At 44.1% G+C, this 14,997-nt stretch overlaps 2 protein-coding genes across 4 annotated transcripts in view; both read left to right on the top strand.

Annotated features, from left to right (window-relative positions):
• Positions 1-2,660, top strand: part of LOC134730667 (endogenous retrovirus group 3 member 1 Env polyprotein-like) — a 33,245-nt gene extending 30,585 nt beyond the window's left edge. The window contains exons 1-4 of one of the 2 annotated variants that reach the window (XR_010112573.1): positions 54-797; positions 909-1,036; positions 1,487-1,608; positions 2,543-2,660. The gene's annotated coding sequence lies outside the window, so the exon portion shown is untranslated. Of the gene's footprint in view, positions 1-53; positions 798-836; positions 1,037-1,486; positions 1,609-2,542 lie in introns of those variants that run through there. The other variant, XM_063605653.1, reaches the window with a different exon arrangement.
• Positions 2,661-4,677: 2,017 nt separating this feature from the next.
• GSDME (gasdermin E) overlaps positions 4,678-14,997 on the top strand; it is a 59,826-nt gene continuing 49,506 nt past the window's right edge. Inside the window, exons 1-2 of one of the 2 annotated variants that reach the window (XM_003807928.5) lie at positions 4,678-5,215; positions 13,112-13,341. In XM_003807928.5, coding sequence (XP_003807976.1) covers positions 13,131-13,341 — 211 coding nt within the window. In that variant the 5' untranslated portion in view covers positions 4,678-5,215; positions 13,112-13,130. Of the gene's footprint in view, positions 5,216-5,288; positions 5,527-13,111; positions 13,342-14,997 lie in introns of those variants that run through there. The other variant, XM_003807927.5, reaches the window with a different exon arrangement.

Below are 14,997 nucleotides of genomic sequence, written 5' to 3'. Positions count from 1 at the left end.
GCTGAGCCTCCCCCAGCCTGATTCCTGAAGGAATAAGGACTGTGATTCTTCCTCCCCACCCACCCCACCCAAAACCTAGAAGTACCTTAGTCAGACTGTTTACCGAGTAGGAAATAAGCTACTATTGTATTTGAGCCATTATAATTTGGGACTTCATTTTAGCAGTTAGCTTACCCTAACAAGGACAGCTGATCATTGTACTTCTCATCCTCTATCCTTATTGTTTATCTGTCTGCCTTTCCCGCTATACTACAAAGCCCACAGACCTGGAGGGCATGAAGCACATTCTCGTTGGTCACCGTATATCCTCAGTACCTAATATGGCACCCAGCACCTACTAGGTCACTAATAAATATTTGTTAAAAAGATGTTAGGTGCATGGGCTTTACTTCTCTATGCTGGGTATAGCTCACTTGGATACTGGACAATATTTAAAAATAATGATAATCAGATGAAAAAAGTTTGTATGATCTCTGGATCATATTATTTTGAATATTTCTGTAAATTGGACATCTGGTGGCTGACTACTGGCCTTCATCACAAATTTCCTTAATGCTGATAATAACGTATGTTTCTCCATGAACAATGGACAAACAATACAGAAGTTTTTACTAACTTTGTTTATGTAATGTAATGCCACTTTCTTTTATGGCTTTTTTTTTTTTTTTTTTTTTTTGACACACAGTTTCTGTCACCCAGGCTGGAGTACAGTGGCACGATCACAGCTCACTGCAGCCTCAACTTCCCAGGCTCAGGTGATTCTCCTGCATCAGCCTCCCGAGTAGCTGGGACTACAGGTATGCACCATCACACTGGCTAATTTTTTGCATTTTTAGTACAGATGGGGTTTCACCATGTTGGCCAGGCTGCTCTCTAACTCCTGGGCTCAACTGATCTATCCACCTCAGCCTCTCAAAGTGTTGGGAATACAGACAGAAGCCACTGCGCCTATCCTGTAATGCCACTTTCTTTCATGAAAACAAGGGCGGCAGATAGAAGATGTCTGGAAATTCTTTGCTGTTTCTCCCATTGAGAGGTAGAGTATACCACCCCTATCTTTGAATCTAGGCTTGTTGTGGAAATTATGTTCTGGGTGTTCAGAGATTATGTCATAAGACTTCTAGCTTCTGCCTTGTTTCTTTTTCTTGAACATTTGCTTTTGGAGCCCTGAGCCTCCACTATAAGAAGCCTGACTTCCCAAAAACCACCATGATGAAGAGGCCACATGTAGGGCTCTGGTTGATAACCCTCAAGTTCAGTCCCACCCTCAAGGCATCCCTGCCAGTGCACTAGACATGAGATGCTATGGTCTGAATGTTTGTGTTCCCCCAAAGCCATATGTTGAAACTTAATCACCAATGTGATAGTTTCAGGAGGTGGGGCCTTTGGGATGTGATTAGGTCATGAGGTGGAACCCTCATCAATGGGATTAGTGCCCTTATAAGAGACTTAGGGACTTGTTTTGTTTGTTCTTTCCTTCCACCAGGTGAGGACACATTGAGAAGTCACTATCTATGAACTAGCAAGCAGTATCTCACCAGACATCGAATCTGCTGATGCCTTCATCTTGGACTTCTCTCTCAGCCTCCAGAACTGTGAGAAATAAAGGTCTGTTGTTTATAAGCCACTCAGTCTATGGTATTTTATTACAGCATCCCAAATGGGCAAAGACATGGGTGAAGTTATCCAGGACCCTCCAAACCAGGCCATTCACCTTCACCAGCTAAATTCCACTGAGTGACCCCAGTCAGTGCACATGGAACAGAAGAGTCACTCAGCTGAGCCCTGCTCAAAGCCCTAACCTACAAAATTGTGAGATATAGTAAAGTGGTTGTTGTTTCAAGTCACTAAGTTTTGGGGTAGTTTGTTATACAGCAGTTGATAATTGGGACAGCAAATTATTTCACATTTCCTTGTTTGTCCAATAATATTTGCATTGAGACTTTTGATTTTGACAATATTCGTTGATCATTTGCTAGCTGCCAAGTAATTTCAGTTCTTCTCCTATCTGTATCCATGCCTTGCAATTGAATAAGAGAAGGTTGGGACACCAAGAGAAACAGATTTAATTCTGGACCATATTTAACCCTCTATAAAGCTTTTTATTTTAAAGCAGTAATTAGTAATATGCATTGGCAATACAGTCTCCAGTTTAAAAAGCACTTTTGGGGTTTAGGGAGGTAAATGAAATCAGTTTTAAAATATATATCAATGTATGCCAAATTTTATTTTAATTTATGTTAGTAGCTATGTTCCTCTGGGAAGCAATCAATATGGTAAAAGGCAAAATTATGCATATGTGAAAAATGTAGTCTTAATTTAAAGGCAACTTTAGCTGAAAAGTAATTAATAAAGGCAAGGAAACTAATTTTTATTGAGTGCTACTATGGGCTGAGTACTTTATATAATCTCATGACAATGTTATAAGTAATTTTTAAATGGGAAGTTATACAATTTGCCTAAAGTCACTCAGCTGGTAAGTGGTAGGCTGGATTCTACCCAAATCTGATGGATCCAAAGTCTGTTTTTCTCTCCTTTGCAGAGGTTATTCATCTGAAAGCGTCCAGGTCTCCAAACGTGGTTCTCAAGGAACTAGGAAGCAATTATGGCAGCCATGCAGAGCTGGTTTATTGGTGTATTCATTTACGAAATAAATCCCGGTAATGAGTTTTATTGACTTTTGCTGCCCTTTGCATATTTTTCCTCAGCAAGAATCTAGGCATAGGGTAGGAAATACACGACACCCAATAGATGTGTTTCAGAAGTTCTGTAAGTTGAAACATAGTTTATATAACGAATCTTTTTGAAAGCAGATGCTGCTTACCATCATCATTAGGACCACTCCAATTGATCTCCTGTGAGATTTTCTTTCCATAGCCCTCCATTTCCTCAAAGGGGATATATCTATATGGAATAAGAAGATTGGAGTTCCACGTTTTCTTTTTATTTACTTTTTTCCAATTGGGCTAAAAGTTTCCATGTTGTATATGTTCATCTGAAATCTTCAAATAGTCTATTTAACAATAATAATAAGCACAATTATTTTTTAAGAAAAGTTATGGCTGTGCCAGAACCTTTTCATCCCCCCACCATTGGACAGGGAGAGCAGCAGACTGGGGTCAGGTGAGATCTTGAACACAAGTCATCCCTCTCTCCCAACACAGACCATGCTCCTACACTGCTTGGGTGGGGGGACCCCTACTGCACTTCTTATTTTCTGTTCTGGAGAGTCCACCCTATGGTGGGTTAAAACTCAGATGGTGCTCAACAACCTGGGTTAAAATCTTGGCTCTGTCTCTTCCCAGTTGTGTGAGCATTCCAGTTTGTACCTCAATTCCCTCATTTGTAACTTGAAACCCCCAAATAGTTGTAAGGATTAAATGAGCCAATCATTGCATGTAATGTACTCAGAAGCATGCTTGGTGACAGTAGACAGAAAGTGCTACATAAATAATAGCAGCTGATATTATTACTATCTTCCTTGGGCATTTAATTAAAAGACTAGGCAGGACAAAAAAAAAAGTGACAGAATTTGAAGCCACTTAGTAACTGTTGCATCAAAAAGTTCACCCACTCTGAATTACAAGTGGTAACTATCTAGATAGAGGACTGGGGCTTTTTGGGGTGGGAACCTGATGAGTATGCTGTTTATGAGGATGTTCTTAAGGTCAGTACCCTAGGTGGGGATGCAATAATCTCTGGCAACAAGCCAGAATCATCACCGTATAATTTTATAATGATAGAGAACCAATAGCATACATGAAAAGTCTCTTGACAGGGCTGGGATTCTTTCTTTCGTCCAACATCTCATCACATTAGCAAATCAGGGGCCTACCACCACGGACCATTTCGAACCACTTCTTCATCCAATAACCACTAATTGTGCACTTATTTTGCGCTGGGTACTGCAAGGATTTGTACTGCCCCACAGTCTAGGTGGAGAAACAAACAAAAGGACTCATTTCTTAATTCAACAATTATTTACTGGATAGCTACCATGTGTCAAATCCTAAACTAGGTGCTGGGCATAAGGAACAAAACAGACCAGCTGCCCTCATGCTGCTGACATTTTACAGGAGAGGATAATACGTGAAATAAGTAAGAGGCACACAGTCTATCAGATGGTGGTGAGTGCAAAGAGAAAAATAAAGCAGAGGAGTAACTAGGAGGTGTTCCCGTGGGTGGGTGGGCAGCACTTTTAATTTGGATAGTCAGGAAAGGCTTTACAGTGAGGCGGATAATTGCAATCTAGAGATATGTTTAAAGCATAGCGGGGCCCAAGGGAAAGCGCTGCCGGGCTTCTCTACCTGCCCTCCCCGAACAGCCTTTAAGACAGCCACACAACTCCATACTGTGTGAGCTCTCGCAGGGCAGAAATTTCATTTTCTCTTACTCCTTGCTCTCAGCTTAGTAGAGAGCATTGCACAGTGAAGACGATACACTGACTGAAAGTGTCACTGAGCAATGGGCTCGTAACCTGAGGCACACAGAAACCAAACTGTGGCACAGGCTTTTGAGAAAAGAAAAACCTCTATTGCCAGTCAACTGGCAAGGAGACAAGAGGCAAAGCTTAAATCTGTCTTCTGGACCTGGGAGCGGGTCAGGCGTTTTTGGCATTTCTAACCAGTCCCAGGTGATGCCAATGCAGCCTTCTGCGGGGCGCGTGGTGTTCACAATTAGAAAGCTTTCCCTCTTGCACATGGCCGGGAGATTTTGGCTCTGCCTCGCTGTAACAACTTAAGTAATGGTTAATCGGTTTCAGCTGGTCCTAATGTTACAAAAAGAGCTAATATTTAAGTCAGTTCATCAGAAAGCAATGTTTGAGCACCAGCTATGCTGAGATTCCCTCGTTCAGTATTCGTTGAGCACCCAGTGTGTGAGAGCGCCTGGTTTTGCCCTCAAGGAGCTTAGAGTGGAGTTTACATGAATGAATCACTGATTAGCGGCAGGCCTAAGTGTGGGCACTGTCGCACCACACACCCAGATACTACTCCAGGCACGGGCATTAGGGGCTCCCACAGGCTGGACAGGCCTTGGACTTTCCTGGTTGAACCGTGAGGCCGCGGTGTCAGTCCACACTCCACTGTGGGTGGCGGGTCCGGCCCCGCGAGAAGGCGCCGCTCTCAAACCCCACGGTCCCGCGCAGCGAAGAGGCGAGGCGGCCGCGGAAGGCAGGCGCAGCCCACTCTTCCCGAGAGGCCCCGACATCTCCCGGGTAAGTCCCGAAAAGTGCGCGGGGACTCCGGCTGAGCGCTGGGCCGTCAGCAACTCGGCTCCCAGAGAGTCACACGAAGGAGGGGAAGCGGCTCTCTCCGGGGCTTCTGGGAGGTCTGGCCCGGGCCCCTCCCGCAGCCTCCGGCGGCCAGTCCCGCGGCTCTGGGGCGCCCGGACCGACCAAAGGTCCCGGCGGGCGGGCCCTCCCTCCGCCCTCCCCGAGCGCCCGCCCCCCGCCGGCCCAGCGCAGGCTCCTCCGACTCCGCCAGCGCAGGGGGCGCGGCGGCCGGAGACCCAGCAGCGGGCGCGCGGGTAAGTGCGCGGCGGGCGCGGCCTGCGGGATCCGCTCCGGGCTCCACTCCGGATCCTCTTTGGTCTGTTTGGGTGTCCCGGGCCGGGGGCAGCCGAGGCCGCGCGGCGCTTTCTCTCTGGGACACCCTCCCCTCGCTCCTTCCTAGGGGAGACGAATCGATTGGCTGCCCGGCCGCCGGAACGGCAGGTCCCGTCGCTCCCCTCGCCTCCCGCATTCCCGGCCCGGTCCCCTCCCATCACCGCGTCCCGCCCAAACTCGCAGTCAGCATCCCCTTCCCATCCTCTCCCCGTCCCCGCTGCCACTTCCTTCCTTGGATGTTGCAAGCGCAGCTGGTATTTTCGTTCTCCCAACCCCCCAAACCCCCCCTCCCCACTCGTTCATCCTTTGTCTTCTGGTCTCTTCTCTGGGTGTTGCGGAGGGTCTCCCGGCTCGGGGGCGTGTGTGCAGGGAGGCGGACCGCGGAACAGATACGGAGTTCAGTGTCTCTGGACGGAAAAAAGTCCCCCTCCACCTTGCTCCGGTATCTAGAGAGCTCCTAGCTTGGGGAGGAGGCCAAGCGCCACTCGGTGTGCCTGGCATGCGCTGGAATGGCTCTCAAGAGCTGCCCGCGTGGCTTCCTTTGGTCTCCATTTGAGGACCTCTGACCCTTTCCAGAGCCGCTTGCCGTCTGCACCCCGAGGGGAAAGACTAGAGGGCACCTCTTAGAAAAGCGTTGGTTGTGGACTGAACACACCGACCACCCACTCCTCCAGAGTCTACTCTGTCCAGAATAGTGAATGGGATAGTGAAAGGGATGGATGGCTTGCGGTCGCTGTCCTCGAGACGCAGGCAGGTGGGGCAAGTCCAAGTGGAATGAAAGGAGTGCTGTGGGGTTGGAGAAGCAGCTGAAGAATGAAATTAATTGTCTTCACAATCTACCACCACCAAGCTCTTTTTCTAAAGGAGAAGTTGAGCCCAGACCATTAGGTAGATCTGAGAGAGAAAGGGCCCAACCCCCTAGCCACGGTCCCTTGGCTAGGTTCTTTGTTATTGTTGAGAGAAGCCCTCGCTCTGTCACCAAGGCTGGAGTGCAGTGGCACTATCCTAGCTCACTGCAGCCTTGAATTCCTGGGCTCAAGGGATCCTCCCATACACCCGTAGCTGAGACCGCAGGTGCCTGCCACCACACCGCATCCTCTCTATTCTTACCCAGACTGTCCTCTGCTACCCACTCCACTTCCCCAAAGCCTTTGCCGCCTCACTCTCCTTCTCCTTTCGAGCTCATGCCTGTCTTATGACCATCATTGCGTTCACATACCGATTTTTATTTTAGAAAGAAATGATGAAATATTAATTTGTCTTCTCATTAAAAATGAGCTCAGGTACTGGGCTGTAGGCATAGGAAGATAAAAGATGCCACCTCTGTTCTAATTTAATAGACCCAATTGCACTTTGCTATCTAGAAAACTAAAACTAATTCAAAGTATGCTGAAATTGTTAACAATGAGGCAAGTAGACAAGTACAGCCATGTTTTATCTCCCCAGATAGAAAGGAAATTACACATGTTCCATAGCAATGATTTCTGTTTCCACCGTAACTGAGGTTTACCTTTTTCAAGGGCACTTTCTTTTGTTACAGAATGAATCATGTGAGGCCCACATTAGAACAGAAAAAAAGCTGAATAGGGAGCCAGCAGAGTAGAGTGGTCAAGGGCACAGGCTTTGGAGTCAGGTGGACCTCGGGTGGAATCTTGGCTCAGCACTGATTCTCTATGTGATGTTCAATCCCCTCCAGTCAAAGACCTCCAGGAACACACTGTCAGTTCAATAAGTTGGTTTATTTCTCCTTACAGTGAGGGACACCATGGAGAACCCTGAGATGTCTCAGTAAGAGGTGTTAGAAAGCACAGAGGATTTGGGCATGTAGTAGGTGATTTGGGGAAAAAGGGCTTTGCTCTGAATTGGATGTGGTCAGGGAAGCAGGGGAGGTTCTGTGATTGAGTATCCTTGTAAATCTCGTCAAAAATGAGAGAAGGCCAGAGAGAGGCTATAGCTGTGATTGGTCAGGAAGCAGCAGTCACTCATTAGGACTGCTAATGATTGGAAGGGGGGTGGTATTTGATCATTTTTGTGCTTTGAACATGTTCATGTTTTGTCTGTGTTCAGGCATGATTACAGAGAAGCCTTGTTTTCATGTTGATTTATCATGACAAGACTGGCCTTGCCTGATGTTGATGCTCTGTGCCATTATTCATGGTCAGCAACACCAGGGCCTGATAGTTCCAGGCCAGCTCCCTGATGTCAGGGCTGCTTCTCTCTTTGCTGTGATCTTGGGCAAGTTACTTAACATCTTTGAACCTCAGCTTCCTCACATTGCCTACTTCAAAGAGTTATTACGAAGATTAAATAAGGAAATGTGTATAAAGCAGTAAGACCCATGCCTGGAACATAGCAGATACTCAACAAACAGTTGCTCCTCTCTTTGTCTAGAGTATTTGATGTCGAAGTTTCTTCTCTAGAACTCAGAGTCCCAGGGTTCAACCAGAGCTGCTTTTAAGAAGAATCCTGAATGGAGTGTGAGAAAGAATGAGGTTTCTCTTCTAATTCAAAAACTAGATAACTCCATGACTCTGAATCAGTCTTAACAGGCAGTGGTGAATATAGTTATCTTCTCCTGCAGTCATTACCTTGGCAACCATTTTTAAGATTCTTTGTTCCCAGTGGCTCCAGTTGGCTGTGTGCTTTGCTAACTTTGTGTCATTGTCTTGCTTTCTTGGTGTCTGCCCCACAAGGTCTCTTGTCCAGGAGTCTGACTCGAGCTGGGATATCCTTACTGCATTTGCTTTGGCTTTTTTAGTTCTCATCTGCTTTCAGCTGGGAAGCCAGACTAAGGACTGTTTGCTAATACAACTTTTTTTTTTTTTTTTTTGAGACGAAGTTTCGCTCTTGTTGCCCAGGCTGGAGTGCAATGGCAGGATCTTGGCTCACTGCAACCTCTGCCTCCCAGGTTCAAGTGATTCTCCTGCCTCAGCCTCCCGAGTAGCTGGGATTACTGCCTGCCACCATGTCTGGCTAATTTTTGTATTTTTAGTAGAGACCGGGTTTCACCATGTTGGGCCAGGCTGGTTTCGAACTCCTGACCTTAGGTCATCCGCCCCACCTCGGCCTCCCAAAGTGCTGGGATTACAGGCATGAGCCACCAGGCCCGGCTGCTAATATAACTTTTGAGGCTCTGTACAAGAGCCCGTGATCTATGTAACAAATGTGAACTGCAGTGAGTTTTTAGGCCATGAGCTATTTGAGCATGATGCCTCCTGAGGCCATTTTCGTCTTCTCCCAAATTGGAGCATTGTGAAAATGTTAATCCAGAGTCTGACTTTTGGCTGAGACATGACTGTGCTTGTCTGTGTCAGGCAACTTGAGTTCTAGATCCTTCATTCATTTGGACCTGGCCATACTCTTTAATCTTTCCTGGCTGACTAGTTATCTTATGTGTTTGAGAATGATGGTCCCCTAATGCTGCATGATAAACTCTGTTGTTCCTAGCCTATATTTTGGTAGATTTATTATATCAAACATTCCTGGAAATAAAGCCAAAAAAAGCAAGAATAGAAAATGAGCAAAGGATACAGTTAAATAACAAAAGTCTTTCAACAAAATAAAAGATGCTTGATTTTATTTGTATTAAAATAACAAAACCTAAAACTAGGCTGAGATTCCATTTCTCACCTATCAGACTGGCAAAAATCCAAAAGTCTAATGATACACTGTTGCTAAGATGGATACTTTTGTACATTATTGGCCAGACTGCAGAATAGCACAACTCCTACAATTACAGATGCATTTACCCATTGTTCTAGCAATCTCTTTTCTAGGGATCTACCCTTCAGATACATTTGTTTGTTTATGAAGAGGACATCGTATGGGGTATTTACTGGGGACAGCTTTAATATAACACAAATTTAGAAATAACCCAAGTGGTCAGCAACATGGGACAAGTAAAATGCGCAATGATACCTCTGCATAAGGGAGTATGTGGCAGAAAGCAAGATGCTGAGCAGTGTTCAGACTCCTTTTAACTACACCTCTATAAAGAAATATGAAGGAAATATGGCTGAAGGGGAGAGGAGTGAAAGGGTTGCTGGGGCCTGGGCAGGAATGGGATTTCTCAATGTGTATCCTTTACATAGTTTAGATTTTTGAACCGTGTAAGTATAATTCACATGTAATAGTAATAAAGAAACCTCCAACTTTAACTTCACCAGGAGAATATTCTGAGTCCCATGATTAAAAAGTCTGAGTCTAATAAACAAAGCAATAAATAGCCACCTCCAGTTACTCTCCTTAAAGCACCCTACCCTGCCAAGAAGGCAAATTAGCTGTTTGATGTTAGATGGAAAAAAAAAACATTAAAAATTAATTTAGGAATTTCCTCTTTTTTACCGTCTAATCCCTGTGGGGGAGGATTGGTGTCTTGACTAAGGTTTTCCCACCCACAGCAGATGGGTTTTATTTCGTTTTTTAATGGCAAGCCTGATTTGGTTTCTACAGAAACCTGTGTGATCTGAAGGCAAGTGCGTGAGTGAAGTCCCTTTCAGCTTGTCCCAGAAAAGAATTAGAAGCCATAACAGTGGAGATCCTGACAGCAGTGGTAAACTAAAGCAGTTGTTCTGTGGCTCTTTTCCTGGACTAGCAGGATGAGTTCTCACAGGCCCTCAGGGAGACCCAGTCCCATGTTTGGCAAAATAAATCTGTTCCTTTCAAATTCCGTCTCTTGGTAACTGGCTTTTCCTTCTCATCTCCCAGCCTGCACCTGGGATACCAGCATGACACCCCAGGGAGCCTTCTTTCTTTCATCACCACCCTTCACCAAGCGAGTGTCTTTTCTATCCTTATGCCACTGACATAGTCCAGAGCGTTGTCATCTTCGTCCATCTCTAATCTTGTTCCCCTGCAGTCCCTTTGCTATTTTGCTTCTAGAAGATTTTTCTAAGGGATCATTCTGATCACAGACCCTCCAATGGCACCTGCTTCCCTGGCTGCCCTGCAGGAGAGGCAGGACATGGATTGGGGGCCTCCCCAGCTTTGTCTCTGGCCCGTCTCCACTCTGGAATGCTGCATTCCAGTGCAAGAGTCAAGCTCAGAGCTTGACCAGTCTTTCCAGTCTGTCAAAGTGGTGGATGGCAGATCAATACAACACAATGTCTCCTGGGCCATCTCAAGCTCACTGGTAACCCATTTGCTTGGGGCTGTCTTCCCCATCCCTCCGTCACCTCCTGCAAATTTTGTGCTTTCATAATGGCTGCTCCTCAGCTACAGCATCCATATAGTGCTCCTTTGCCTGGCTTACTTCTACTTAGCCTACACAATGCAACTTGGATGTCATCGACTTCAGGAGGACTTCTGTGACAGTATGCCTCTCTCCAATGAGATTTAGATGCCTTTTTCCTGGTTCTTTCCCTGGAACAATCTCTGCCAGTAGTTAACATAAAACTAAGCTGTTTATTTCTCCATCTGGCCACCAAACTAGTAGCTCATTGAGGAGAGAAATTATTTTTTGTTTCTGTATCCTAAGTGCTTCAACACAGTTGCATAGTAGGTACTCAAGAAAAATTAGTGAATGATTCAGTTGATGATTTGGTAAATAAATAAATGAGTATTCCATTGAATGCAAGATTCTTATGCATAGCATAGTGACAGATAAATTACAGATGACAGCCTGAGCATCCTTAGTCATGCTGCTTTGCAGTTCACCTTATCAGAAAGGAACTTCCTTGCATATTTTAGAATTTTTTCCTTAAATGTTCATTCCTAGTGTTAATATACAAGAACAGGGTCAGGTAGCTACTGCTTCATAATAATCTAAGAAAAGATACTGTAGAAAAGAACCAGTGATCGATAAGACAAATGATTTCCCACGACCCAAAAGAGATTCATGTTAAGGTGGATTGAGCTAAAGTCTGAGCTTATTCTCATCTCTTAAATCCTAAGAGCTGTGTGACTGTGCAACTGTGCCAAGCGCCAGGGTGCAAGCAAAAATAAAACACAGTTCTTGTGCATTAGAGCTTTTCATTTTGACCACGGATAGTTTGTAAAAATGTTATTTTCTTCTTTTTGTATGTGGTAACTTATTATACATGTGTGTATATATATGTTGGGCTATGTGCAATTTGTGTATTGTGAATGGTTTAGAACCATTGCCTATGGTTCTCTTGGAGTACAGTATTTTAAAACTTGATTTATAAAAGTTTTTAAAAAATATGTTAAGCATTTTTGTTCCCTCTCATAAATATTACAATTATTTTCTCAGTTTGCCCTTTGTCTTTCTAAAGGCCCTTCTCATCCTGCGACTGTACAAATATTTCTCTATTTTTTCTAGTACTTTCACAGTTTCATTTTTCCTCAAAGAAACCTCTTGATTTCATTGGGAATTTGCTTTATTTATGGTATGAGAGAGGAATTCAGTTTTTTTCTTTCCAGATAGTTAGCCCATTGTTCCAACAGCATTTATTAAATAGTCTATACTGCTTCTCTTGAATGTAATATTTTCCTTTTTATATCTTTCAATGTGTCTCTTCTTTTCTCCTCCTGCTAAAGTATGACTGTGCCTTTATTTTCTGGGTTAAAAAGCCATAGCTACTTACTTTTCATTATCTGAATATGAGAAATCACACAGTGTAGAGAAAAAGCACCTTTGACCCTTCAAATAAGTAGTCATAAGTAAGCTATCTATTATGATAGTCAGTATGTTGTTGTTCAACAAATATTCCCAGCTCTCTGCCTTTTTGAGACAAAATCTCGCACTGTCACCCAGACTGGAGTACGGTGACGTGATCATGGCTTACTGCAGTTTTGAACTCCTGGGCTCAAGCAATCCTCCCACCTCAGCCTCCCAAGTAGCTGGGACTACAGCTGTGCGCCACCACACCCAGCTAATTTTTTAATTTTTAATTTGGAGTTTTGCTATGTTGCCCAGGCTGGTCTCCAATTCCTGGACTCAAGCAATTCTCCCACCTTGGCCTCCCAAAATGCTGGGATTACAGGTGTCACCCACCATGCCCAGCCTGCCTTCTGGATTCTTGATAAAATTGTATTTTCTGGCCCTTATTGTTGGTTGAAGCCATGTGACTAGTTCTGACAAGTTATAAACGATCTGCCTTGTGTCACTTTGGGGCCAGATCATTTAACTGCTGGTGTGAGACCTTCCAAAACTCTTTCCTGTTGGATAATGATTGACAGTGTTCAAGATGCTGGCTTTCCCTTAGTCTGGATCCCTGAATAACCATAATAAACAAAACTCTCTTGTACCCCTGTATTGTGCATGTAGTATGAGCAACAAATAAACCCTTATTGTAATAAGCCACTAAGACTTAGGGATTGTTTCTGAAGCATAACCTAGCATATCCAGACTGGTATATATATGTTCTTTCAATATCTCTATTTGAGTTCTTTAGTATCAGCTAAAGTCAAACTAGAGGGTCTTCTAGGAAGAAGATATTCTTTCATGTGAACTGTTGTGAATAGGGGGAAATACAGTAATTTTAGGGAAAAAAGCCACAAAATAGTAACTTCTTATTTGATTTTAGGATAACTTTACTTTTTCAGATAATCTGGAGCTTTCAAAATGTTTGCCAAGGCAACCAGGAATTTTCTTAGAGAAGTTGATGCTGATGGTGACCTGATTGCAGTATCAAATCTGAATGACTCTGATAAGTTACAGCTTCTAAGTCTGGTGACAAAAAAGAAGAGATTCTGGTGCTGGCAGAGACCCAAGTACCAGTTTTTATCCCTCACCCTTGGCGATGTACTCATAGAAGACCAATTTCCGAGTCCAGGTATGTTTCCTTGGGTATATTCTATAATTAGTCTCGGAAAAGATGATCCTTTTTTTTTTTTTTGACACAGAGTCTCTGTCGCCCATGCTGGAGTGCAATGGCGTGATCTTGGCTCATTGCAACCTCTGCCTCCCAGGTTCAAGTGATTCTCATGCCTCAGCCCCCTGAGTAGCTGGGATTACAGGCACCCACCACCACGCCCAGCTAATTTTTGTATTTTTAGTAGAGACAGTGTTTCACCGTATTGGCCAGGCTGGTCTCAAACTCCTAACCTCAAGTGGTCCACCCACCTCGGTCTCCCAAAGTGCTGAGATTTACACACATCAGCCACCGTGCCTGGTCGATGATTCTTCTTTAATGCAAGTATTGCCTTGAGTCCAGATACTTTATAATGAATTCTCCTGTTTCTTTGCTTGTCATCTTAAAAACATATCCTTTCTTAAAATGAACAAAATTCTGCAGGCCTGACGTGACACATTATAGCTTAACCTATTAAAAATAATTTTGCAGTTTAGTATAAAAGTAAGACGTGCTTACTGTATGTGTTGTGGCCACTCAGCATAAGTGGGGTGGATCACCTACCCCAAATGTGGTTTGGTGTTGAACTGATGATGCCACATACCCATCAAGGTGTGAAAATTTTTATCATTCACATAATGATGCTTTCTGGGGAAAGCAGGACAGTCTCTAAAGCTGGTCCAAAAATGGCCACAGAGAAGGGGATAAGGAGATGGGCTCGGCTTTTATTGTGATTAGTGAATGGAGATGGGCATTGGTCCCTGCATGGGGGATGGGCTTATGTGGTTTGAGCTTTCACTGACACCATGGACAGAGCACCTGGAATCTCTTATCAGCTTGTCCGGATGTGCAAAAGAAAGAGAAGGAGGAGTGGGGGCTCAGAAGCTGAGAGCAGTCAGACATAAAAAATGGGGTCAGACAGATGTATTGTTACAGTACAGTATAAAATATGGAAAGGGATGAAGAAGAAAATTTAACAATAAAAAATTCTACCATCATGTGTTAATTCCCGTTGACACTTGGTTTGTAGCCTTTTATTTCTCTGCATCTGATTTTTAATAATGAAACTGAAAATATACTGTAGGCCGGGCGTGGTGGCTCATGCCTGTAATCCCAGCACTTTGGGAGGCCGAGGCTGGTGGATTACAAGGTCAGGAGTTCAAGACCAGCCTGGCCAACATGGTGAAACCCCGTCTCTACTAAAAATATAAAAATTAGCCGGGCAAGGTGGTAGGCACCTGTAATCTCAGCTACTTAAGAGGCCGAGGCAGGAGAATCGCTTGAACCCGGGCAGCAGAGGTTGCAGTGAGCCAAGATTGCACCACTGCACTCCAGCCTGGGTGATAGAGTGAGATTCCATCTCAAAAAAAAAAAAAATATATATATATATATATATACTCTATATAATTTTTATACACTCCTTATTTTTTACTTAACATTAAGTTTTCTTCTGTAGGTTTAAATATTTTTAAATACAATTTTCAACAAACGCATAATATTCCTTTGAGTGTATGTACCCTAATTTGCTTAACCACTACAATTTAGTGCTTAATAAATAATGTTGAGGCTGGGTGCAGTGGCTTATGCCTGTAATTCCAGCACTTTGGGAGGCCGAGGTGGGCGGATCGCTTGAGCCCA

This window comes from Pan paniscus, chromosome 6, assembly GCF_029289425.2.
Source record: "Pan paniscus chromosome 6, NHGRI_mPanPan1-v2.0_pri, whole genome shotgun sequence".
Lineage (NCBI taxonomy): Eukaryota > Metazoa > Chordata > Mammalia > Primates > Hominidae > Pan > Pan paniscus.
Note: the sequence above shows the minus strand (reverse complement) of the source record. Positions and strands in the feature narration are given on the sequence as shown.